The following is a 24759-nucleotide window of genomic DNA, read 5'->3' as shown; positions in this document are numbered from 1 at the left end:
TGAGAGTGTCCTTAAGAAAATGATCAGAATCTACCCATAAGTGAGAATGTCCTTGGTGTAGAAAGTGACCAGAATCTATTCATGAGTGAGTGTGGCCTTGATGTAGAAAGTAAACTGTTTCTATCCATGAATGAGAATTGCCTTGGTGTAGAAAGTAATCCGAATCCACCAATGAGAGAGAATGGCCTTGGCATAGAAATAAATCACAATCTGTCCATGAGTGAGAATGGCCTTGCTGCAGAAAGTGACCAGAATCTCTCCTTGAGTGAGAAAGGTCTTGGTGCAGAAAGTGATCAGAATCTATCCATGTGTGAGAGTGGCCTTGGTATAGAAAGTGATCAGAATCTATCCATGAGTGAGAGCGGCCTTGGTGTAGAAAGTAATCAGAATCTATTCACGAGTGAGAATGGACTTGGTGTAGAAAGTGTTCAGAATCTATTCACGAGTGAGAATGGCCTTGGTGTAGTAAGTGATCAGAATCTATCCACGAGTGAGAATGGCCTTGGTGTAGAAAGTGATCAGAATCTATCCATGAGAGAGAATGGCCTTGGTGTAGAAACTGATCAGAGCCTCTCCATGAATGAGAATGGTTTTGGTGCAGAAAGTGATCAGAATCTATCCATGAGTGAGAGCGGCCTTGGTGTAGAAAGTGATCAGAATCTATTCACGAGTGAGAATGGACTTGGTGTAGAAAGTGTTCAGAATATATTCACGGGTGAGAATGGCCTTGGTGTAGAAAGTGATCAGAATCTATCCATGAGTGAGAATGGCCTTGGTGTAGAAAGTGTTCAGAATCTATCCATGAGTGAGAAAGGCCTTGGTGCAGAAAGTGACCAGAATCTATTCATGAGTGAGAATGTCCTTGGTGTAGAAAGTGTTCAGAATCTCTCGCATTGGTGAGAATGGTCATGGTGCAGAAAGTGATCAGAATCTATCCATGAGTGAGACAGGCCTTGGTACAGAACGTGATCAGACTCTATCCAAGAGCGAGAATGGCCTTGGTGCAGAAAGTGATCAGAATCTATCCATGAGTGAGAATGTCCTTGGTGTAGAAAGTGTTCAGAATCTATCCAAGAGCGAGAATGGCCTTGGTGCAGAAAGTGATCAGAATCTATCCATGAGTGAGAATGTCCTTGGTATAGAAAGTGTTCAGAATCTCTCCATTGGTGAGAATGGTCATGGTGCCGAAAATGATCCAAATCTATCCAAGAATGAGAGTGTCCTTAAGAAAGTGATCAGAATCTATCCATGAGTGAGAATGGCCTTGGTGTAGAAACTGATCAGAATCTATCCACGAGTGAGAATGTCCTTGGTGTAGAAAGTGTTCAGAATCTCTCGCATTGGTGAGAATGGTCATGGCGCAGAACGTGATCAGAATCTATCCATGAGTGAGACAGGCCTTGGTACAGAACGTGATCAGACTCTATCCAAGAGCGAGAATGGCCTTGGTGTAGAAAGTGTTCAGAATCTATCAGTGAGTGAGAATGTCCTTGGTATAGAAAGTGTTCAGAATCTCTCCATTGGTGAGAATGGTCATGGTGCCGAAAATGATCCAAATCTATGCATGAGTGAGAGTGTCCTTAAGAAAATGATCAGAATCTACCCATAAGTGAGAATGTCCTTGGTGTAGAAAGTGACCAGAATCTATTCATGAGTGAGTGTGGCCTTGATGTAGAAAGTAAACTGTTTCTATCCATGAATGAGAATTGCCTTGGTGTAGAAAGTAATCCGAATCCACCAATGAGAGAGAATGGCCTTGGCATAGAAATAAATCACAATCTGTCCATGAGTGAGAATGGCCTTGCTGCAGAAAGTGACCAGAATCTCTCCTTGAGTGAGAAAGGTCTTGGTGCAGAAAGTGATCAGAATCTATCCATGTGTGAGAGTGGCCTTGGTATAGAAAGTGATCAGAATCTATCCATGAGTGAGAGCGGCCTTGGTGTAGAAAGTAATCAGAATCTATTCACGAGTGAGAATGGACTTGGTGTAGAAAGTGTTCAGAATCTATTCACGAGTGAGAATGGCCTTGGTGTAGTAAGTGATCAGAATCTATCCACGAGTGAGAATGGCCTTGGTGTAGAAAGTGATCAGAATCTATCCATGAGAGAGAATGACCTTGGTGCAGAAAGTGATCAGAATCTATCCATGAGAGAGAATGGCCTTGGTGTAGAAAGTGATCAGAATCTATCCATGAGAGAGAATGGCCTTGGTGCAGAAAGTGATCAGAATCTATCCATGAGTGAGAATGTCCTTGGTATAGAAAGTGTTCAGAATCTCTCCATTGGTGAGAATGGTCATGGTGCCGAAAATGATCCAAATCTATCCAAGAATGAGAGTGTCCTTAAGAAAATGATCAGAATCTACCCATAAGTGAGAATGTCCTTGGTGTAGAAAGTGACCAGAATCTATTCATGAGTGAGTGTGGCCCTGATGTAGAAAGTAAACTGTTTCTATCCATGAATGAGAATTGCCTTGGTGTAGAAAGTAATCCGAATCCACCAATGAGAGAGAATAGCCTTGGCATAGAAATAAATCACAATCTGTCCATGAGTGAGAATGGCCTTGCTGCAGAAAGTGACCAGAATCTCTCCTTGAGTGAGAAAGGTCTTGGTGCAGAAAGTGATCAGAATCTATCCATGTGTGAGAGTGGCCTTGGTATAGAAAGTGATCAGAATCTATCCATGAGTGAGAATGGCCTTGGTGTAGAAAGTGATCAGAATCTATCCATGAGAGAGAATGGCCTTGGTGTAGAAACTGATCAGAGCCTCTCCATGAATGAGAATGGTTTTGGTGCAGAAAGTGATCAGAATCTATCCATGAGTGAGAGCGGCCTTGGTGTAGAAAGTAATCAGAATCTATTCACGAGTGAGAATGGCCTTGGTGTCGAAAGTGATCAGAATTTATCCATGAGAGAGAATGTCCTTGAGAAAGTGATCAGAATCTGCCCATGGGTGAGAATGGCCTTGATGTAGAAAGTGAACAGAATCTATTCATGAGTGAGAGTGGCCTTGGTGTAGAAAGTGTTCAGAATCTGTCCATGAGAGAGAGTGGCCTTGGGGTAAAAAGTGTTCAGAATCTATCCATGAGTGAGAATGGTCTTGGTGCAGAAAGTGATCAGAATCTATCCATGAGTGAGAATGGCCTTGGTGCAGAAATGAGCTGTATCTATCCATGATTGAGAATGGCCATATTGCGGAAAGTGATAAGAATCTATTCATGAGTGAGAGTGGCCTTGGTGTAGAAAGTGTTCAGAATCTATCCATGAGTGAGAGCGGCCTGGGTGTAGAAAGTAATCAGAATCTATTCACGAGTGAGAATGGCCTTGGTGTAGAAAGTAAACAGAATCTATCCATGAGTGAGAATGGTCTTGGTGCAGAAAGTGATCAGAATCTATCCATGAGTGAGAATGGCCTTGGTGCAGAAAGTGATCAGAATCTATCCATGAGAGAGAATGGTCTTGGTGTAGAAACTGATCAGAGCCTCTCCATGAATGAGAATGGTTTTGGTGCAGAAAGTGATCGGAATCTATCCATGAGTGAGAATGGCCTTGGTGTAGAAAGTGATCAGAATCTATCCATGAGAGAGAATGGCCTTGGTGCAGAAAGTGATCAGAATCTATCCATGAGAGAGAATGGCCTTGGTGTAGAAAGTGATCAGAATCTATCCTTGAGTGAGACAGGCCTTGGTACAGAACGTGATCAGACTCCATCCAAGAGCAGAATGGCTTTGGTGCTGAAAGTGATTAGAATGTATCTATGAGAGCGACTGGCCCTAGTGTAGAAAGTGATCAGAACCTCTCCATACGGAAGAGTGGCCTTGGTGTAGAAAGTGATCCGAATCTATCCATGAGTGAGAATGACCTTGATGCAGAAAGTGTTCGGAATCTATCAGTGAGTGAGAATGGCCTTGGTGCAGAAATGAGCTGTATCTATCCATGATTGAGAATGGCCTTAGTGCGGAAAGTGATAAGAATCTATCCATGAGAGCGACTGGCCTTAGTATAGAAAGTAATCCGAATCTATCCTTGAGTGAGAATGGCCTTGGTGTCGAAAGTGATCAGAATTTATCCATGAGAGAGAATGTCCTTGAGAAAGTGATCAGAATCTGCCCATGGGTGAAAATGGCCTTGATGTAGAAAGTGAACAGAATCTATTCATGAGTGAGAGTGGCCTTGGTGTAGAAAGTGATCAGAGCCTCTCCATTAATGAGAATGGTTTTGGTGCAGAAAGTGATCAGAATCTATCCATGAGTGAGAATGACCTTGGTGTAGAAAGTGTTCAGAATCTCTCGCATTGGTGAGAATGGTCATGGTGCAGAAAGTGATCAGAATCTATCCATGAGTGAGACAGGCCTTGGTACAGAACGTGATCAGACTCTCTCCATGAGAGAGAATGGCCTTGGTGTAGAAAGTGATCAGAATCTATCCTTGAGTGAGACAGGCCTTGGTACAGAACGTGATCAGACTCCATCCAAGAGCAAGAATGGCCTTGGTGCTGAAAGTGATTAGAATCTATCTATGAGAGCGACTGGCCCTAGTGTAGAAAGTGATCAGAACCTCTCCATACGGAAGAATGGCCTTGGTGTAGAAAGTGATCCGAATCTATCCATGAGTGAGAATGACCTTGGTGCAGAAAGTGTTCGGAATCTATCAGTGAGTGAGAATGGCCTTGGTGCAGAAATGAGCTGTATCTATCCATGATTGAGAATGGCCATATTGCGGAAAGTGATAAGAATCTATCCATGAGAGCGACTGGCCTTAGTATAGAAAGTAATCCGAATCTATCCTTGAGTGAGAATGGCCTTGGTGTCGAAAGTGATCAGAATCTATCCATGAGAGAGAATGTCCTTGAGAAAGTGATCAGAATCTGCCCATGGGTGAGTATGGCCTTAATGTAGAAAGTGAACAGAATCTATTCATGAGTGAGAGTGGCCTTGGTGTAGAAAGTGTTCAGAATCTATCCATGAGTGAGAATGGCCTTGGTGCAGAAAGTGATCAGAATCTATCCATGAGTGAGAATGGCCTTGGTGTAGAAACTGATCAGAGCCTCTCCATGAATGAGAATGGTTTTGGTGCACAAAGTGATCAGAATCTATCCATGAGTGAGAGCGGCCTGGGTGTAGAAAGTAAACAGAATCTATCCATGAGTGAGAATGGTCTTGGTGCAGAAAGTGATCAGAATCTATCCATTAGTGAGAATGGTCTTGGTGCAGAAAGTGATCAGAATCTATCAATGAGAGAGAATGGCCTTGGTGTAGAAAGTGATCAGAATCTATCCTTGAGTGAGACAGGCCTTGGTACAGAACGTGATCAGACTCCATCCAAGAGCAAGAATGGCCTTGGTGCTGAAAGTGATTAGAATCTATCTATGAGAGCGACTGGCCCTAGTGTAGAAAGTGATCAGAACCTCTCCATACGGAAGAGTGCCCTTGATGTAGAAAGTGATCCGAATCTATCCATGAGTGAGAATGACCTTGGTGCAGAAATGAGCTGTATCTATCCATGATTGAGAATGGCCTTAGTGCGGAAAGTGAAAAGAATCTATCCATGAGAGCGACTGGCCTTAGTATAGAAAGTAATCCGAATCTATCCTTGAGTGAGAATGGCCTTGGTGTCGAAAGTGATCAGAATTTATCCATGAGAGAGAATGTCCTTGAGAAAGTGATCAGAATCTGCCCATGGGTGAGAATGGCCTTGATGTAGAAAGTGAACAGAATCTATTCATGAGTGAGAGTGGCCTTGGTGTAGAAAGTGTTCAGAATCTATCCATGAGTGAGAGTGGCCTTGGTGTAGAAACTGACCAGAGCCTCTCCATGAGTGAGAATGGCCTTGGTGTAGAAACTGATCAGAGCCTCTCCATGAATGAGAATGGTTTTGGTGCAGAAAGTGATCAGAATCTATCCATGAGTGAGAGCGGCCTGGGTGTAGAAAGTAATCAGAATCTATTCACGAGTGAGAATGGCCTTGGTGTAGAAAGTAAACAGAATCTATCCATGAGTGAGAATGGTCTTGGTGCAGAAAGTGATCAGAATCTATCCATGAGTGAGAATGGCCTTGGTGCAGAAAGTGATCAGAATCTATCCATGAGAGAGAATGGTCTTGGTGTAGAAACTGATCAGAGCCTCTCCATGAATGAGAATGGTTTTGGTGCAGAAAGTGATCGGAATCTATCCATGAGTGAGAATGGTCTTGGTGTAGAAAGTGATCAGAATCTATCCATTAGTGAGAATGGTCTTGGTGTAGAAAGTGATCAGAATCTATCCATGAGTGAGAATGGCCTTGGTGTAGAAAGTGATCAGAATCTATCCATGAGTGAGAATGGCCTTGGTGCAGAAAGTGATCAGAATCTATCCATGAGTGAGAGCGGCCTTGGTGTAGAAAGTGATCAGAATCTATCCATGAGTGAGAATGGTCATGGTGCAGAAAGTGATCAGAGCCTCTCCATGAATGAGAATGGTTTTGGTGCAGAAAGTGATCAGAATCTATCGATGAGTGAGAATGGCCTTGGTGCAGAAGGTGATCAGAATCTATCCATGAATGAGAATGGTCTTGGTGTAGAAACTGATCAGAGCCTCTCCATGAATGAGAATGGTTTTGGTGCAGAAAGTGATCAGAATCTATCCATGAGTGAGAGCGGCCTTGGTGTAGAAAGTGATCAGAAACTATTCACGAGTGAGAATGGTCTTGGTGTAGAAAGTGATCAGAATCTATCCATGAGTGAGAATGGCCTTGGTGTAGAAAGTGAACAGAATCTATCCATGAGTGAGAATGTCCTTGAGAAAGTGATCAGAATCTGCCCATGGGTGAGAATGGCCTTGATGTAGAAAGTGAACAGAATCTATTCATGAGTGAGAGTGGCCTTGGTGTAGAAAGTGTTCAGAATCTATCCATGAGTGAGAGTGGCCTTGGTGTAGAAACTGACCAGAGCCTCTCCATGAGTGAGAATGGCCTTGGTGTAGAAACTGATCAGAGCCTCTCCATGAATGAGAATGGTTTTGGTGCAGAAAGTGATCAGAATCTATCCATGAGTGAGAGCGGCCTGGGTGTAGAAAGTAATCAGAATCTATTCACGAGTGAGAATGGCCTTGGTGTAGAAAGTAAACAGAATCTATCCATGAGTGAGAATGGTCTTGGTGCAGAAAGTGATCAGAATCTATCCATGAGTGAGAATGGCCTTGGTGCAGAAAGTGATCAGAATCTATCGATGAGTGAGAGCGGCCTGGGTGTAGAAAGTAAACAGAATCTATCCATGAATGAGAATGGCCTGGGTGTAGAAAGTGATCAGAATCTATCGATGAGTGAGAATGGCCTTGGTGCAGAAGGTGATCAGAATCTATCCATGATGAGAATGGTCTTGGTGTAGAAACTGATCAGAGCCTCTCCATGAATGAGAATGTTTTTGGTGCAGAAAGTGATCAGAATCTATCCATGAGTGAGAGCGGCCTTGGTGTAGAAAGTGATCAGAAACTATTCACGAGTGAGAATGGTCTTGGTGTAGAAAGTGATCAGAATCTATCCATGAGTGAGAATGGCCTTGGTGTAGAAAGTGATCAGAATCTATCCATGAGTGAGAATGGCCTTGGTGCAGAAAGTGATCAGAATCTATCCATGAGTGAGAATGGTCTTGGTGCAGAAAGTGATCAGAATCTATCCATGTGTGAGAGTGGCCTTGGTGCAGAAAGTGATCAGAATCTATCCATGAGTGAGAATGGTCTTGGTGCAGAAAGTGATCAGAATCTATCCATGAGTGAGAGCGGCCTTGGTGTAGAACGTTGTCCCATGGCTTCCGGTGGCGGCCATGGAGGGGTAGGTCGCACATTTGATAGCTCCCGCCTGTAACGGTCTTTTGGACCTTTTTCTCTCATTTGTTTTCGGATTTAATGGGATAAAGCAGTGATGAGTGAGAAAGTCAGGAGAAATCCCCCTCCGGTGGATGGAGAATTAGACCAGCAGTGGCCGTGTGAGACAACAAAGTTCTATACGGGAGACGCAAGCAGAGCTGGTTCCGGAGTTGGCAGAGAGCAGGAATTAGAAGGATGGGGGATCCATTTATAGACGAAAGCTTTCCCAGCTTGAAGGCGCTGGAGGATAAATTTAAACTGCCGCCAGGGAATGGTTTTAGGTATTTGCAGGTGCGAGACTTCCTGGGAAAACAGGTGCTGACCTTACCGCTGCTGCCGCCACGGAGGATACAGGATAGTGTCGTTTCCAGTACCTGGGTGGGAGAGGGGAAGGTATCGGATATTTACCAGGAGCTTTCGTAGGTGGAGGAAACTCCGGTGCAGGAGCTTAAGGGCAAGTGGGAGGACGAGCTCGGAGGAGAGCTAGAGGCGGGTCTATGGGCGGATGCCCTAAGCAGGGTTAATACCTCCTCATCGTGTGGCAGGCTTAGCCTGATACAACTTAAGGTAGTTCACCGGGCACACATGGCAGTGACTAGCATGAGCAAGTTTTTCGGGATCGAGGATAGGTGTGTGAGGTGTGCGGGAAGCCCAGCAAATCATGTCCACGTGTTTTGGGCATGCCCGAAGCTTGGAGGTTTTGGCAGGGTTTTGCTAAGGCAATGTCCACGGTGCTAAAACCACGGGTGGTGCCGGGTCCGGAGGTAGCGATCTTTGGAGCGTCGGAAGATCCGGGAGTTCAGGGAGCGAAAGAGGCCGACATCCTGGCCTTTGCCTCCCTGGTAGCCCGGAGACTGGTCTTATTAATGTGGAGGGACGACTTCCGGTTGCGGCAGGGATGAGCTAGCCGCACGTTTCGGCGGCTCCAGCTCCGACGGAACTTCGGGCTCTTTTAAGAGCCCCAACGGGGACTTTGCCGGCCGAAAAACCCGGTGCGAGGTGCGTGGGAAGGGAGTCCCCCCCGAACGACGGAGGGAAAAACCGGCGGCGGCGGCTGCAGCCCGAAGAATCTTCAACCACAAGGTCAGAGGGAGTGGAGAACAAAATGGCGGCGGAGAAATCGCAGGCGACATGGGGACCTGAGCAGGACGAGGTTGTGAGACGGTGCGTGGATCTGCTGAAGAAGGAGGTAATGACCCCGATGTTACAGGCAATTGAGGGGCTTAAGGAGACTTTAAAGACCCAGGAGACTGAGCTTCGCGTGGTGGAGCAGAAGGTGTCAGGTATTGAGGACGAGGTCCTGGGCCTGGCGGTTAAGACTCAGACGCACGAGGCACTTCATAAAAAGTGTGCTGACAGGATTGAGGCCCTTGAAAATGGAGCGCGAAGGAAGAACCTTAGGATACTAGGTCTCCCGGAGGGTGTGGAAGGAGTGGACTGTGGAGCGTACGCAAGTAAGATGCTGAGCTCACTGATGGGTGCTGAGGCCCCTGCGGGCCCCATGGAGGTGGAGTGGGCAAATCGGATCCCGGCGAGAAGACCAAAAGCGGGAGAGCCACCGAGAGCGATAATCGTGCGATTCTACCGCCTTAAGGACAGAGAAGAGGTCCTGAGATGGGCTAAAAAGGTGCGGAGTAGCAGATGGGAGAATGCGGTGGTAAGGATCTACCAGGATTGGAGTGCGGAGGTGGCGAGAAGGAGGGCGAGCTTCAACCGAGCCAAAGAGGTTTTGCACAAAAGGAAGGTGAAGTTTGGGATGCTGCAGCCGGCAAGACTATGGGTCACGCATCAGGAGAGACACTATTATTTCGAGACGGCGGAGGAAGCATGGTCCTTCATCAATGAAGAGAAACTGGACCGGAACTGAGGGACTGATGCTGCAGGGAATTGTTATTGTTGTTATTATTGTTTTTGTTAATGTGATGGTGAAAGTTAATCGAGAAGTAAACAGGAAAGGGGGGGGGACACTGGGGAAATGTGGGCGCCGGTGAGGGGGGAAAGGCGGGACATAGTCGGAGAATGGGGAAGGAGAGGGGGAGGGGAAGGAGAGGGGGAGGGGAAAGGAAACTGCGTCATAAGAGGCGGGTCAGGTAAAGGGATGTTCCCGCGCCAGAAAGAATAAGGCGGGAAAACAGGCGCAAGGCGGATGGGAGTTCCCTCACACCGGGGGGGTTGAGGAGCGAGCAGGAGTAGCCGGGGTCAGTTGAAGTCAGCTGACTTACGGAAGTGATATGGGGGGAGCAATCAAGCTAGATAGGGATCTAGCGGGTGGGGGGGGGGGGGGGGGGGAAGGGGAAGGGGACAACTGGGTTGCTGCTGCGGAAATCCAAAAGGAAATGGCTAAAGAGTGGGTGGTCGGGGGCGGAATGCGACGCTGGGGGAGCGAGTGGGAGCGCGGAGGCGGGATATGGGACTGGCCTAGAGAAGGTAATGGCTAGTCGACACGGGAGGGGGGCAGGTAGCCCCCCAGTGAGGCTGATCACGTGGAACGTGAGAGGCCTGAATGGACTGATTTAAAAAGGGCCCGAGCGCTCGCGCATTTGAAAGGACTAAGGGCAGACGTGGTTATGCTCCAAGAGACGCACCTAAAGGTGGCGGACCAAGTTAGGCTAAGGAAAGGATGGGTGGGACAGGTGTTCCACTCAGGACTGGATGCAAAGAACAGAGGGGTGGCCAGGGAAGGGGGACTCTACCCCCGACGATATCGGAGGCGACGATATCGCTAATTTTGAAGAGGGACAAAGATCCGGTGCAGTGTGGGTCCTATAGACAGACCTATTTCACTATTGAACGTGGACGCCAAATTGCTAGCAAAGGTGCTGGCATCGAGGATAGAGGACTGTGTCCCGGGGGTGGTGCACGAAGACCAGACAGGGTTCGTAAAAGGGAGACAATTGAATGTTAACGTGCGACGACTATTAGGGGTGATAATGATGCCCTCAGTGGAGGGGGAGGCAGAGATAGTGGCGGCAATGGACGCAGAGAAGGCATTTGATAGGGCGGAGTGGGAGTATTTATGGGAAGTGTTAAGGAGGTTTGGGTTTGGGAACGGGTTTATTCGCTGGGTTAGACTACTTTATGGGGCACCAACGGCAAGCGTAGTTACAAGTCGACATAGATCGGAGTATTTCCGATTATATTGGGGAACAAGACAGGGATGCCCGCTGTCTCCATTGTTGTTTGCATTGGCAATTGAACCTCTGGCCATGGCGTAGAGAGACTCCAGGAAATGGAGAGGGGTGACTAGAGGGGGAGAAGAACACCGAGTCTCGTTATACGCGGATGACCTATTGTTATACGTGTCGGACCCAGCGGGGGGGATGATAGAGGTTATGCGAATTTTGAGGAGGTTCGGGGAATTTTCGGGGTATAGGTTAAACATGGGGAAGAGTGAATTATATGTGATACATCCAGGGGACCAGAGTAGAGAGATAGAAGGCTTACCGCTAAGGAAAGTGGAAAGAAACTTCCGATACTTGGGGATTCAGATCGCTAGGAGCTGGGGAACCTTGCACAGACTTAATCTGACACGGCTGGTAGAACAAATGGAGGAGGACTTTAAGAGGTGGGACATGCAGCCTTTATCGCTGGCGGGCAGGGTGCAAGCAATTAAGATGATGGTCCTCCCGAGGTTCTTATTTGTATTTCAATGTCTCCCTATTTTAATCACCAGGACCTTTTTTAATAAAATAGATAGGAGCATGACGAGCTTTGTGTGGGCAGGGAAAGTTCCGAGAGTAAGGAGGGGGTTCCTTCAGCGCAGTAGGGACAGAGGAGGACTGGCACTACCGAACTTGGGAGATTATTATTGGGCCGCCAATGTGGCAATGATACGTAGATGGATGATGGAGGGTGAGGGAGCGGCGTGGAAAAGGCTGGAGAGGAGGTCCTGTAAAGGGACGAGTCTAGAGGCGCTGGTGACGGCACCGCTACCGCTCTCACCGAAAAAGTACACCACGAACCCGGTGGTGGCGGCAACACTGAATATATGGGGACAGTGGAGGCGACAGAGAGGGGTGCGGGGAGCCCTGGTGGGGTCCCCTATCAGGAACAACCATAGGTTCGCCCCAGGAAGAATGGATGGAGGATTTCAGAGCTGGTACCAGTTGGGAATTAGGAAGGTGGGAGATTTATTCATAGATGGGACTTTTGCGAGCTTGGGAGCACTAGAGGAAAAGTATAAGTTACCCCGGGGGAATTTCTTGAGATATATGCAGGTGAGGGCGTTTACTAGACAACAGGTGAGGGAATTTCCGCGGCTCCCGACACAGGGGATACAGGACAGGGTGCTTCAGGGGTGTGGGTCGGAGAGGGCAAGGTGTCAGAGATTTATAGAGAGATGAGGAAAGAGGGGGAGGAGTCGGTGGGCGAACTAAAAAGAAAGTGGGAAGAAGAATTAGGGGAGGAGATAGAGGAGGGTATGTGGGCTGATGCCCTAAGCAGGGTAAATTCCTCTTCCTCATGCGCCAGGCTCAGCCTGATTCAATTTAAGGTGCTACATAGAGCACACATAACGGGGGAAAGATTGAGCAGGTTCTTTGGAGTGGAGGACAAATGTGGGAGGTGTGGCGGGAGCCCGGCAAACCATGCACATATGTTTTGGGCGTGCCCGGCACTGGAGGGGTATTGGAAGGGAGTGACGGGAGTGATTTTGCAGGTGGTGAAGGCCCGGGTCAAACCAGGCTGGGGGTTAGCTCTATTTGGAGTTGCGGAAGAGCCGGGAGTGCAGGAGGCGAAAGAGGCCGATGTCGTAGCCTTTGCGTCCCTCGTAGCCCGGCGCAGGATCCTACTCATGTGGAAGGAGGCGAAACCCCCCGGCCTGGGTAAACGATATGGCGGGGTTTATTAAACTGGAGCAGATAAAGTTTGCCCTGAGAGGATCGGCTCAAGGGTTCACCAGGCGGTGGCAGCCATTTCTCGACTACCTAGGGGAACGTTAGAGGGAAGACAGATGACCAGCAGCAGCAACCCGGGGGGGGGGGGGGAGGGGGGAGGAGGTTTAGTTGAGTATAGGTCAATAGAGTATGAGGTTTTGTTACTTGTGTATTATTATTATTATTGTTAAAAAGTTAAAAATTTCTGTTTTGTTATTGTTATCGTTTCGTTTGTTTTGTAAGTGGGAAAAATGTTGCTCAGGGAAATTTATTTTTCAATAAAATATATTTTTTTAAAAAAAATTAATGTGGAGGGACTCTAAGCCCCCGAGTGTAGAGACCTGGGTTAGTGACATGGCTGGGTTTCTACGTCTAGAGAAAATAAAGTTTGCCTTAAGAGGGTCAATGTTAGGGTTCACCCGGAGGTGGCAGCCGTTCGTCAACTTTCTCGGGGAAAATTAAAAATGTCAGCTGATGCAGTATTCCAAGGGGGCGGGGCGGGGGGGGGGGGTGGATTGTTGCTGTATGGTTGAGGTGTGTGAATATTGGGCTGGGAGGGGGAAATGTTTATTTTACAATGTTGATGTCATTGTTTTTGTTACTGTTATAAAAATTTTCGAAAACCTTAATACAATATTATTACAAAAAGAAAGTGATCCCATTCTTCCAGCAATGATGTGTTGAAATCACCTAATGGTGTGCAGGGATGTGCAGCCTGAGTGGCGATTTCATTCTGATGCCGATGGAAGGAAGAGTCCGAGCCTCTGCTCAGCAATAGGTGCTGTTGCAGGAAAGTGCAATGAGCCCATTGTTATTGGAATCAACAGCCTGTTTTGACCATTTCAAGATATCCTTTGATTTTATTGAATCTTCTCTATAGTCATGGCCCTGCGTCTCGCATTCAGCAGCATTTCAGTGCCAGTCCTGTGACTGCCTTTTATTCAACTGCCCAGCCAGCGCCAGCCCTGTGACACTATACATTCAGCTTCCCGACTAGTGCCACTCCTGTGACTGCCTCATCTTCAACACCACAGCCAGTGTTAGTCCTGGGACAATCGGTTTCCTCTTTACAGCCTCATCTGCCAGGTTTTAGTCAGGCCATCCTGTCACTCCTTGGATACGGTCTATCACACTGCACCTATTCTACCAGTTCATAGAATACCTGTTGATGGAATTACTCAAGGAATGGGAGCAGTTCTCCATGTGGGGAGGTGAAAGAGGGAGTGCCTAGGCACTAACTCAGAGAATTATCTGACCTCAAAGCGCTTATGATCTCCAACTAAAGGAATTCAAAGAAGAGAAGCTTAAAGATTGCGATCAGGACACTTACTTTGTTTTTGTGGTGAATTAAGGTCTCTCTCACCTGCAAATAACAAAATTCAGTTACTGAGATTATAGTCAGATACAGAAACATCCTCATGATGAAGTCGATAACATGTTAGGAATGGCATAATATACATCAGTATATCATGGTGCAGACACACACTGATGGACACACAGTGGGACCAATCAACATACACAACACCGCAGCCAATCACCAGTGAGAGCACACGCACTATAAAGACAGGGGAAATCAGAGTTCCCGCTCATTCGAGTCGCAGCTAGCTAGGAGCACAGAACTCACAGCCCGCAACACAGACATTCACCATGAGCTGAGTGCATCAACTGGTTATGACAAGGCAAAGGTCTTTAGTTAAAGCTGGTATCGTATTTACCCACAGTTCAAGTATGTTTAAATAGTTAACCTTTTAATAAAATAGTGTTGCACTACTTCAAGTGTTGGGGACCTGTATGTGATCCAGAACACCCAACACATCATGATACCAGGAGTGGTTGCATACTAGCACTTCTTAGACCTACCTGCAAGTGATCTGCCTTCCGCCAGCATTCCGTCAATCTGCAACATGGACAACATCAGCCCGCCGCCGCCGCTCCGCATCGCCGGCAACCTCGGGGCCAACTGGAAGATTTTCAAACAGCGCTTCCAGCTCTACCTTGAAGCCACAGGCAGGGAGGGCGCCTCGGACACCAGAAAGATTGCCCTTCTCCTCTCCACGGTCAGGGACCATGCCATCCATATTTTCAACTCTCTCACCTTTGCAGATGACAAAGACAAGACGAAGTTCAAGACGGTTCTCCTCAAATTTGACACTCACTGCAGCGTAGAGGTGAATGAAAGTTTTGAACGCTATGTGTTCCAGCAGCGTTTGCAGGGTAAGGATGAACCTTTCCAATCCTTTCTAATGCACCTCCGCATCCTTGCGCAATCTTGCAGCTACGGGCCCACCTCCGACTCCATGATACGCGACCAGATCGTTTTCAGTGTTTATTTGGACCCCCTATGGCAGCAGCTCCTCCAGGTAAAGCAACTCACCCTAGCGACCGCCATCGAGACCTGTGTCCTACATGAAAATGCCACCAGTCGGTACTCCCATATACAAGCGGCTGAAACGGCGCGGCAAGGTCCCCACGAGGCGGAATGGGTCCAAGTGATTGAGCACCTCCAGGGCCTCAGCCTGGATGAGGGCAGCCATTTTGCGCGCTGTTCGCGGACTCCCACGCTTGTACGCACCGAACGAGGGGACGGTGACATGGAGGAACGTAATGCGCAGGCGCGCACCACGCAGGACCACACCGTGCATGCGCGGTGGCGCAGCGAGCATGCTGACGTCACGACGTGCGGCAACTGTGGCTCCGCCCATTTAAAGCGGCAATGCTCCGCAAAATCTCGACAATGCCTACGATGTGGAAGACTTGGCCACTATGCTGCCTGCTGTCGAGCAGCCCAGCCTTCCAATTCATATCGCTTTAGCCAGCCTCGCAGGAATGTTCAGGCAATTCAACCACCGGTCACCAAGTCCGATTCCGACCTACCACACAGCAATGACACCGAGGACCCGAAGGCACCTTTTCGAGTTGGTGTCGTAACAAAAAACAGGCTGTCCCCGAAGCAAAGACACCAGCCGCTGTCGGTATACAGCATCGATCCAGACGATGAGTGGTGTGCCACCCTGACGGTCAACCGGTCCCAAATACGATTCCGCCTGGACACTGGTGCCTCCGCCAATCTCATGGCGTGGTCTGCTTTCCAAAGCCTTTGTGTCAAACCAATCATTCTCCCATCGGCCTGCCAGCTATTGGACTACAATGGCAACATCATTCCTGCTACCGGCTCGTGCCAACTCGAAGTGACGCACAAGTCACGAAAAGCCATCCTTCCTTTCGAGATCGTGGGCTCCTCGAAGGACTCTCTGCTTGGGGCACAGGTGTGCAAATTGCTAAACCTCGTTCAAAGAGTTCACTCTCTCTCTCCTGATGACACGTCTGCCTTCCAGGATGCTGACTTCAGGGCGCAACTCAACGCCATCATCGACCAGCACCGCGACGTCTTCGAAGGCATGGGCACACTCCCATATACTTACAAGATCATACTCAGACAGAACGCCACGCCTGTGGTGCATGCACCTCGCAGAGTCCCAGCACCCCTCAAGGACCGCCTCAAGCAGCAGCTGCAGGACCTCCAAGACCAAGGAGTGATCTCCAGAGTTACGGAACCAACCGACTGGGTCAGTTCCATGGTGTACATAAAGAAGCCTTCCGGCGAACTCAGAATCTGCATTGATCCAAAGGATCTGAATCACAACATAATGAGGGAGCATTACCCAATCCCCAAGCGCGAAGAGATCACATGCGAGATGGCTCAGGCCAAGCTCTTCACCAAACATGACGCCTCGAAAGGATTCTGGCAAATTCAACTAGACAGATCCAGCAGGAAACAGTGTACCTTTAACACCACTTTTGGCAGATATTGTTACAGCAGGATGCCGTTTGGGATCATATCGGCGTCAGAAGTATTCCACAGGATCATGGAACAAATGATGGAAGGCATTGAAGATGTTCGCGTCCATGTTGACGACATAATCATTTGGTCCACCACCCCACAGGAGCATATCAGTCGCCTCCAGCGCGTGTTCAAACGCATATGGGAGCAGGGCCTACGCCTCAACAGAGCCAAATGCTCCTTCGGCCAGACGGAACTCAAGTTCCTAGAGGACCACATCTCCCAGTTGGGTGTGCGGCCGGATGCGGACAAGGTGGCTGCCATCACAGCCATGAAAAAGCCAGAGGACAAAAAGGCGGTCCTCCGATTTCTGGGCATGGTCAACTTCCTAGGGAAGTTCATCCCTAACCTCACCTCACATACCACAGCTCTCAGGAACCTGGTCAGGAAGACGACAGACTTCCAATGGCTTCCTGCCCACGAGCGCGAATGGAGAGAACTTAAAACCAAACTTACCACGGCCCCGGTATTGGCCTTTTTTGATCCAGCGAACGAGACAAAAATTTCGACCGATGCCAGCCAATCTGGCATTGGGGCAGTGCTCCTGCAACGCGATGAGGCCTCATCATGGGCCCCCGTTGCATATGCGTCACGCGCCATGACCCCAACGGAACAGCGCTACACGCAGATAGAAAAGGAGTGCCTGGGCCTGTTGACCGGAGTCGTCAAATTTCATGATTATGTGTACGGCCTTCCCCAATTCACCGTCGAGACCGACCATTGCCCGCTGGTCAATATAATATAAAAAGACTTGAACGACATGACGCTTCGCCTCCAGCGCATTCTGCTCAAACTCCGGCGATACGACTTTCAGCTCGTATACGCCCCGGGCAAAGACCTGATCATAGCCGACGCTCTGTCCAGGGCTGTCAACACCCCGTGTGACCCAGCGGGATTTGTCTGCCAGGTTGACGCCCATGTGGCCTCCAATCTACCGGCCATGGATGAACGCCTTGTCATGAGCACAGCACAAGGCAGCTCATGACGCCCGTGTAGCTGATCTCCCTGCTCTGGCTCCAGATGACAACATCCGCATCCATCTTCCGGATGGTGGCTGGTCTGCAACTACTGTGGTTCTTCGGTAGGTGGCTCCCCGCTCGTTCCTGGTTCGTCTACCGGATGGTTCCATTCTGCGCCGTAATCTCCGCGCCCTTCGTCTCGTTCCACGCTCGCTACGTGATCCTCCGCCAGTGCCACACCCTCCTGTTGTCCCTGACCTGGATTATGCAGAGATCCCGGTCACTCTGCATCCTCCAAACTCTGACGCAGTCCAGCCCGCTCCTCAGCTGGTGGCTCCTGAGGCGGTCAACCAGAATTCGTCACCCACCTCAGAGACTTAATTTGTGAACTTTGCACTAATGGACTCTCTGGTCTGTTCTGTTCTTCTGTTTAATCATTCAAGTGGTTTGTATATAGTGTTCATCGCGTTATTTGTGTGACACACTGTTTTTCTGCACCAGGCACCTTCCCATATAAATAGCTTAGTTTTATGTACATAGTCCTGTAAATATTTTGCACACACATAGTCAGGAACATTCACCACACACTATTTATTGTCACGCAGGCACATTTTTTTATATAAAAGGGGGGCTGTCATAATATACACCAGTATATCATGGTACAGACACACACTGATGGACACACAGTGGGACCAATCAACATACACAACACCGCAGCCAATCACCAATGAGAGCACACGCACTATAAAGACAGGGGGCATCAGAGTTCCCGCTCATTCGAGTAGCAGCTAGCTAGGAGCACAGAGCTCACAGCCTGCAACACAGACATTCACCATGTGCTGAGTGCATCAACTGGTTATGACAAGGCAAAGGTCTTTAGTTAAAGCTGGTATCGTATTTACCCACAGTTCAAGTATGTTTAAATAGTTAACCTTTTAATAAATAGTGTTGCACTACTTCAAGTGTTGGGGACCTGTATGTGACCCAGAACACCCAACACATCAAGGAACCTACCTCAAACTCGCTGTCAGGATCCCATATCACAAGATCAGCATCCTTACCAGGACCGAGAGACCCTTTCCTGTTCTCAATCCTACACAACTTGGCTGTATTTTTACACATCAGGTTCACTGTGTCCTGCAGAGTGAATCCTCGCTGCCGCGCAGAGGTCCAGAACAGAGGAAGACCTTTTAAAAGAATGACATTGTAGAGACAGCGAGGATGATAACAGGCAATGGTCATCCCAATACTTAAGACAGTAGTCAATGTCGAAGTCCTAACTGTCACAGTTTCTGCTCTGCACGCTTGAGGATGACCAACGGACTTCCCAAAGGCTGACCGTGGTAAATGGCTCCTGAACAAATTTGGAGATAGACTTGCCAATGACACTATTTAGGACCACTTAAATAGGTTCTATATTAGTTTAGGTGGTCATAAGAGATATGATCATAGTATCTGTGCTAATAGTACATGGTGTGTGACTACATTCCTGTGACAATGTGGATACAGACTTGTTTATGTTGACAGTAAATGGTCTACATGCTGACAGTGCAGTCCATTTTTCAATAGTCCATGGTCTATGTGTTAACAGTACATGGTGCATATGTCAGGGAGAACTTAATTGATAGAGAACATTTCACACGCACAGGATCTGCCATAGTTCTTCACAACCCATTAATTAATAATAATCTTTGTTAGTGTCACAAGTAGGCTTACATTAACACTGCAATGAAGTTACTGTGAAAATCTCCTCGTCACCACATTCCGGCGCCTGTTCGGGTACACTGAGGGAGAATTCAGAATATCCAATTCATTAACAAGCATGTCTTTCGGCACTTGTGGGAGGAAACCGGAGCACCTGGAGGAAACGCACGCAGACACAGGGAGAACGTGCAGACTCCACACAGACAGTGACCCAAGTGGGAATCGAACCCGGGACCCTGGCGCTGTGAAGCAACAGTGCAAACACTGTGCTACTGTGCCGCCCCATCACAACAAAACTGCCCGTCGGGAGTTTACTTGCAAAGTATAGTCAGTTTTTTTCCAACGACGGATACATAGGACAAGATTCCACACACAACAGTAAGATAAAGGATCAGTTCATTTGTTATGGTGGTGATGGTCCAGGGATAAATGTCAGGCAGAACATTAGGCAAACCTCCCAACGAATAGTGCCATGGGATCTTTTGCAACAGCTTGGATAGGCAATACCCGACTATTCTGCATTGAAGCGTGCGGCTGGATTATGTGCTCAAGTCCCAAAGTAGAATTTCAACTCTCAACCTTCTGCCACAGAGGCAAGAGTGTTACCAATGGAGCCAACTGTTCAATCGACCTATTGACTAGTAGGTCATCCGTATGCCAACAGTGCATGTGTTACCCACGTTAGCGGTTTGAATTTGGCTGACACAAATGGACTCACCAAATTGCAGAGAAGAAATCCCTCCCCAAGCTTTAAGGAAGTCTCCAGACTGTAGCAGTTTGAGATCCGTAGTGCATGGAGAATGATCAGAGACCACCATGTCTATCATTCCAGCTCTCAGTGCAGACCACAGCTGTTCCTGCATAGGAACAGACAGTAACTTACCACCGCCACAATCAGTTTGTAAGCCGACGTAGACGCAGACAGTATAGGGCATTAATAACAGCTTTATTTGGTGTCTTATTGCATCCATGCATCAATGCATGTACTAGTAATCCAGAGACCCAGGGTAATGCTCTGGGGACCCAGGTTTGAATCCCGCCATGGCAGATGGTGGAATTTGAATAAATACTTGGAATTAAAAGTCTAAAGGTGATCATGAACTCATTGTTGATTGTCGTAAAAATCTATCTGGTTCACTAATGTCCTTTACGGAAGGAAATCTGCTATCGACATTTGATTCCAGATGCACAGCAATGTGGTTGACTCTTAAATGTCCTCAGGGATAAATGCTGGCCCAGCCAGCAATACCCACATCCCCATGAACAAATAATATATATATATTTTTAAACCAGAAGCCTAGCCATATTTGTAACTTTAACACAGTCCAATAATTTAAGCATCCACACTGATTGAGCGATTTCTAGACTGAATATTTGCAGCCTTGTATACAGTCTGCTGAATTCCATTATATACTTACTCTTCTATGGAGATATCCTCTGACTTTTTTAATCTGTCAAAATGTGACCAGGTCCCATTTGATAAGTCATCCTTTCGGTAAATTTTATCCATGAAAGTTAATAGTGTATCCAAACCTTCATCGAAGTCCCACTTATCCAAATCGTTGCATTTTATTTTGCTTTTGTACGGCAGTTAAAATGCCAAGGCCATTACTTGTTTTTTCTTGGGCAAGGACATAATCCGTGTCCACATGGTAAGTTCATCTTCCATTGGTCATAGGGTTGATGCTCAGAACACAGTGGTGGCTAGTCATACCCCAACACTCTACACTTGGATTCAACCATTTATTTTCCAAGTTTACCTAAATCACTCTTCTAGATTAGACTTCAGAATACCATCTTTTGTCCAAAGAAATCTTAGTTTTTAATCCTTTTTCCTTACTAGCAGGAACCAACCTCTGCTACCATTGTTAAGCTCTGATGGTATCTCTGTAATAAGAACTTGAAAGCAAGTCTTGACTTCTTCAGCTTCATGTTTATTGTGTCCAACAATTACTTGTCCATCAAGACACCACAGTGCCACCTGCATCCCCTTATAATTACAGCCGATCAAACAATAAATGATGTCTATGAAACAATTAAAACACCAATTCGAAATTAAGCACTTGGGAACATTAATTTTGTCCTAATAATAAGTCAAAGAGACAACAATGAAGTAAGGATAGCGATGGGAAAGTCTGTACTTGTTTAAAAAAAAGTGGTGGTTAGTAACTGGAAAACTGAATAAACTTAAAAAATGACTTCTGAAAAAATCTTGATTTGTATTAGGAGTGAGACTTGGACCTTATAGGAGGAGGAAATCAGCTTGCTAAATAGCTTTGAAATGTGGGTTTGGAGCAGAGTGGAAACGATCACCTGGACAGAAAAAGTAACAAAAGAAATACGTTGGACATAATTAGGACAAGGCAGAGAAACTGGGTTGGACATGCTCCGAGAGGAAACAGACTTGTAACAGGGGGAGGATTTCAAAGAAGAAGGGTAGGAGGAAAGAAGAGAATATTAACATTGGATGGCTTGAACATTGGAGGAGGTTACAGGATAGAGAGATATGAAAAGACCTCTATGAGCCAAAGACCTGCATTCATGCAGAGCACACATGGTGATGATGAATCTTGTTCTTCAAGAAGCCCTTTTATCAGTTTCACTGTTTTGACTTTTTCGGTTCCAATTACATTAATCATCATCTGAAGGCAAACTTGGGTTTTCAAACCTACAGATTGTCGGAACATGAGAAATAGGATTGAGTGTAGGTCATATGGCCCCTTGAGCATGTTCCGTTTTTCTATACGCTGATCTTGTAGCTCAACTCTACATCCCCACCTGATCCCATCTCCCAGGATTTCCTTTCTGCCCAAAAAATCTATTCATCTTGGTTTGTTCTTGAATGAGCATTCATCTCCCTCTAGGGAGAGAATTCAAGTTATTCATAGAATCATAGAATTTACAGTGCAGAAGGCGGCCATTTAACCCATCGAGTCAGCACCGGCTCTTGGAAAAAGCACCCTACTCAAGCCCACGCCTCCACCCTATCCCCGTAACCCCACTAGACCTTTTTTTTGGACACTAAGGACAATTTAGCATGGCCAATCCACCTAACCTGCACATCTTTGGACTGTGGGAGGACACAGGAGCACCCAGAGGCAACTCACGCAGACACAGGGAGAACGTGCAGACTCCGCACAGACAGTGACCCAAGCTGAGAATCGAACCTGGGACCCTGGAGCTGTGAAACAACTGTGCTAACCGCTATGCTACCGTGCTGCCCACTCACAAGCCATGAGTGAAGAAACTTTTCCTCATCTCAGCCTAAAATAGCCAACCGTTATCCTGAGACTGTGCCCTAATTTACCTCTCAGAATGTGATAGGGGATTTACCTCCATTGTGGAACATGGACAATAATGCAAAATAGGACTTGGACTGGCCTTGAGGCGAACGATAATCAGTGCCACCAGTGTCGGGGGTGGAGGCGGGCCGAGCTCAACAGGACCTGACTTCAGCAACTTGGGGCCAGCACAGTGCTGATATGCCCCACGATCGCGTCTTCATTATCACTCCCAATTGGTGGGAATCGGGTAAAGCAGCTGTTCCTATTGGGTGACAATCAAATACAGCAGCAGCTCCTATTGGTGGGAATCAGGCACCACAGTAGCTCTCAGTAGGACTAAGATGCGGCAGCAGCTCCCTACTGGTGGGAATCAGTTATTGCAGCACTCCACAAAAGGATGACACATCCTCCCTCAGGACTGGACGTTGCGCTGATGTCCAGTGATCGATTACCATGCCTGAACTAAAAATATACATCCACCCAATCCCCACAATAATCGCACAGTCTGAGGGAATTATCAATGCTGAATTTTGGCATGCACATGGTTGTATCAATTTGCGGACCACCAGGTCACATTGCCCAGCCTGATGGCTTCATCCAACTTCCACTCCAAAAAGGATCCAAATCTGCCTGCCTCAGAAATTAGACCGCCAAAAACAAGCAAGAACGAAACCCAGGATCTTCCCTCATCCAGTCAGAATGCTGTTGGCTGGTGGAACCCAGGAGCTGGAAGGGGAGGCTGAGCAAAGTAATCACCTCTACAGTGTGAGAATGGGTTAGAATAGGAGACAATACAGTGAAACTGGTGCAGGACAATGTATTTGCAACTTATAGGAGGAGAATTCAGAGGAGCTATAGATAAAACACAGTCAGAAAAGGCTGCAGTTAAGAGAGATGTTGGAAGTTAGATTTAAGATTAGGGGCTGGTTTAGCACAGTGGACTAAACAGCTGGCTTGTAAGACCATAAGACATAGGAGTGGAAGTAAGGCCATTCGGCCCATCGAGTCCACTCCACCATTCAATCATGGCTGATTTCAACTCCATTTACCCGCTCTCTCTCCATAGCCCTTAATTCCTCGAGAAATCAAGAATTTATCAACTTCTGTCTTAAAGACACTCAATGTCCCGGCCTCCACCGCCATCTGTGGCAATGAATTCCACAGACCCACCACTCTCTGGCTGAAGAAATTTCTCCTCATCTCTGTTCTAAAGTGACTCCCTTTTATTCTAAGGCTGTGCCCCCGGGTCCTAGTCTCCCCTGCTAATGGAAACAACTTCCCTACATCCACCCTATCTAAGCCATTCATTATCTTGTAAGTTTCTATTAGATCTCCCCTCAACATCCTAAACTCCAATGAATATAATCCCAGGATCCTCAGACGTTCATCGTATGTTAGGCCTACCATTCCTGGGATCATCCGTGTGAATCTCCGCTGGACCCGCTCCAGTGCCAGTATGTCCTTCCTGAGGTGTGGGGCCCAAAATTGCTCACAGTATTCTAAATGGGGCTTAACTAATGCTTTATAAAGCTTCAGAAGTACATCCCTGCTTTTATATTCCAAGCCTCTTGAGATAAATGACAACATTGCATTTGCTTTCTTAATTACGGACTCAACCTGCAAGTTTACCTTTAGAGAATCCTGGACTAGGACTCCCAAGTCCCTTTGCACTTCAGCATTATGAATTTTGTCACCGTTTAGAAAATAGTCCACGCCTCTATTCTTTTTTCCAAAGTGCAAGACCTCGCACTTGCCCACGTTGAATTTCATCAGCCATTTCTTGGACCACTCTCCTAAACTGTCTAAATCTTTCTGAAGCCTCCCCACCTCCTCCATACTACCTGCCCCTCCACCTATTTTTGTATCATCGGCAAACTTAGCCAGAATGCCCTCAGTCCCGTCATCTAGATCGTTAATATATAAAGAGAACAGCTGTGGCCCCAACACTGAACCCTGCGGGACACCACTCGTCACCGGTTGCCATTCCGAAAAAGAACCTTTTATCCCAACTCTCTGCCTTCTGCCTGACAGCCAATCATCAATCCATGTTAGTACCTTGCCTCGAATACCATGGGCCCTTATTTTACTCAGCAGTCTCCCGTGAGGCACCTTATCAAAGGCCTTTTGGAAGTCAAGATAGATAACATCCATTGGCTCTCCTTGGTCTAAACTATTTGTTATCGCTTCAAAGAACTCTAACAGGTTTGTCAGGCACGACCTCCCCTTACTAAATCCATGCTGACTTGTCCTAATCCGAC

At 47.2% G+C, this 24759-nt stretch overlaps 1 protein-coding gene across 6 annotated transcripts in view; it reads right to left on the bottom strand.

Annotated features, from left to right (window-relative positions):
- The window catches only part of LOC140390012 (allantoinase, mitochondrial), a 124477-nt gene that overhangs the window by 4084 nt on the left and 95634 nt on the right, over window positions 1-24759 (bottom strand). For 5 of the 6 annotated variants that reach the window (XM_072474812.1, XM_072474813.1, XM_072474817.1 and 2 more), the window contains 3 exons: window positions 19936-20074; window positions 18528-18700; window positions 14044-14076 (listed from right to left, as the gene is read on the bottom strand). In XM_072474812.1, coding sequence (XP_072330913.1) covers window positions 14044-14076; window positions 18528-18700; window positions 19936-20074 — 345 coding nt within the window. The remainder of the gene's footprint in view (window positions 1-14043; window positions 14077-18527; window positions 18701-19935; window positions 20075-24759) is intronic. The other variant, XM_072474814.1, reaches the window with a different exon arrangement.

Source organism: Scyliorhinus torazame, chromosome 14 (genome assembly GCF_047496885.1).
Source record: "Scyliorhinus torazame isolate Kashiwa2021f chromosome 14, sScyTor2.1, whole genome shotgun sequence".
NCBI lineage: Eukaryota > Metazoa > Chordata > Chondrichthyes > Carcharhiniformes > Scyliorhinidae > Scyliorhinus > Scyliorhinus torazame.
Note: the sequence above shows the minus strand (reverse complement) of the source record. Positions and strands in the feature narration are given on the sequence as shown.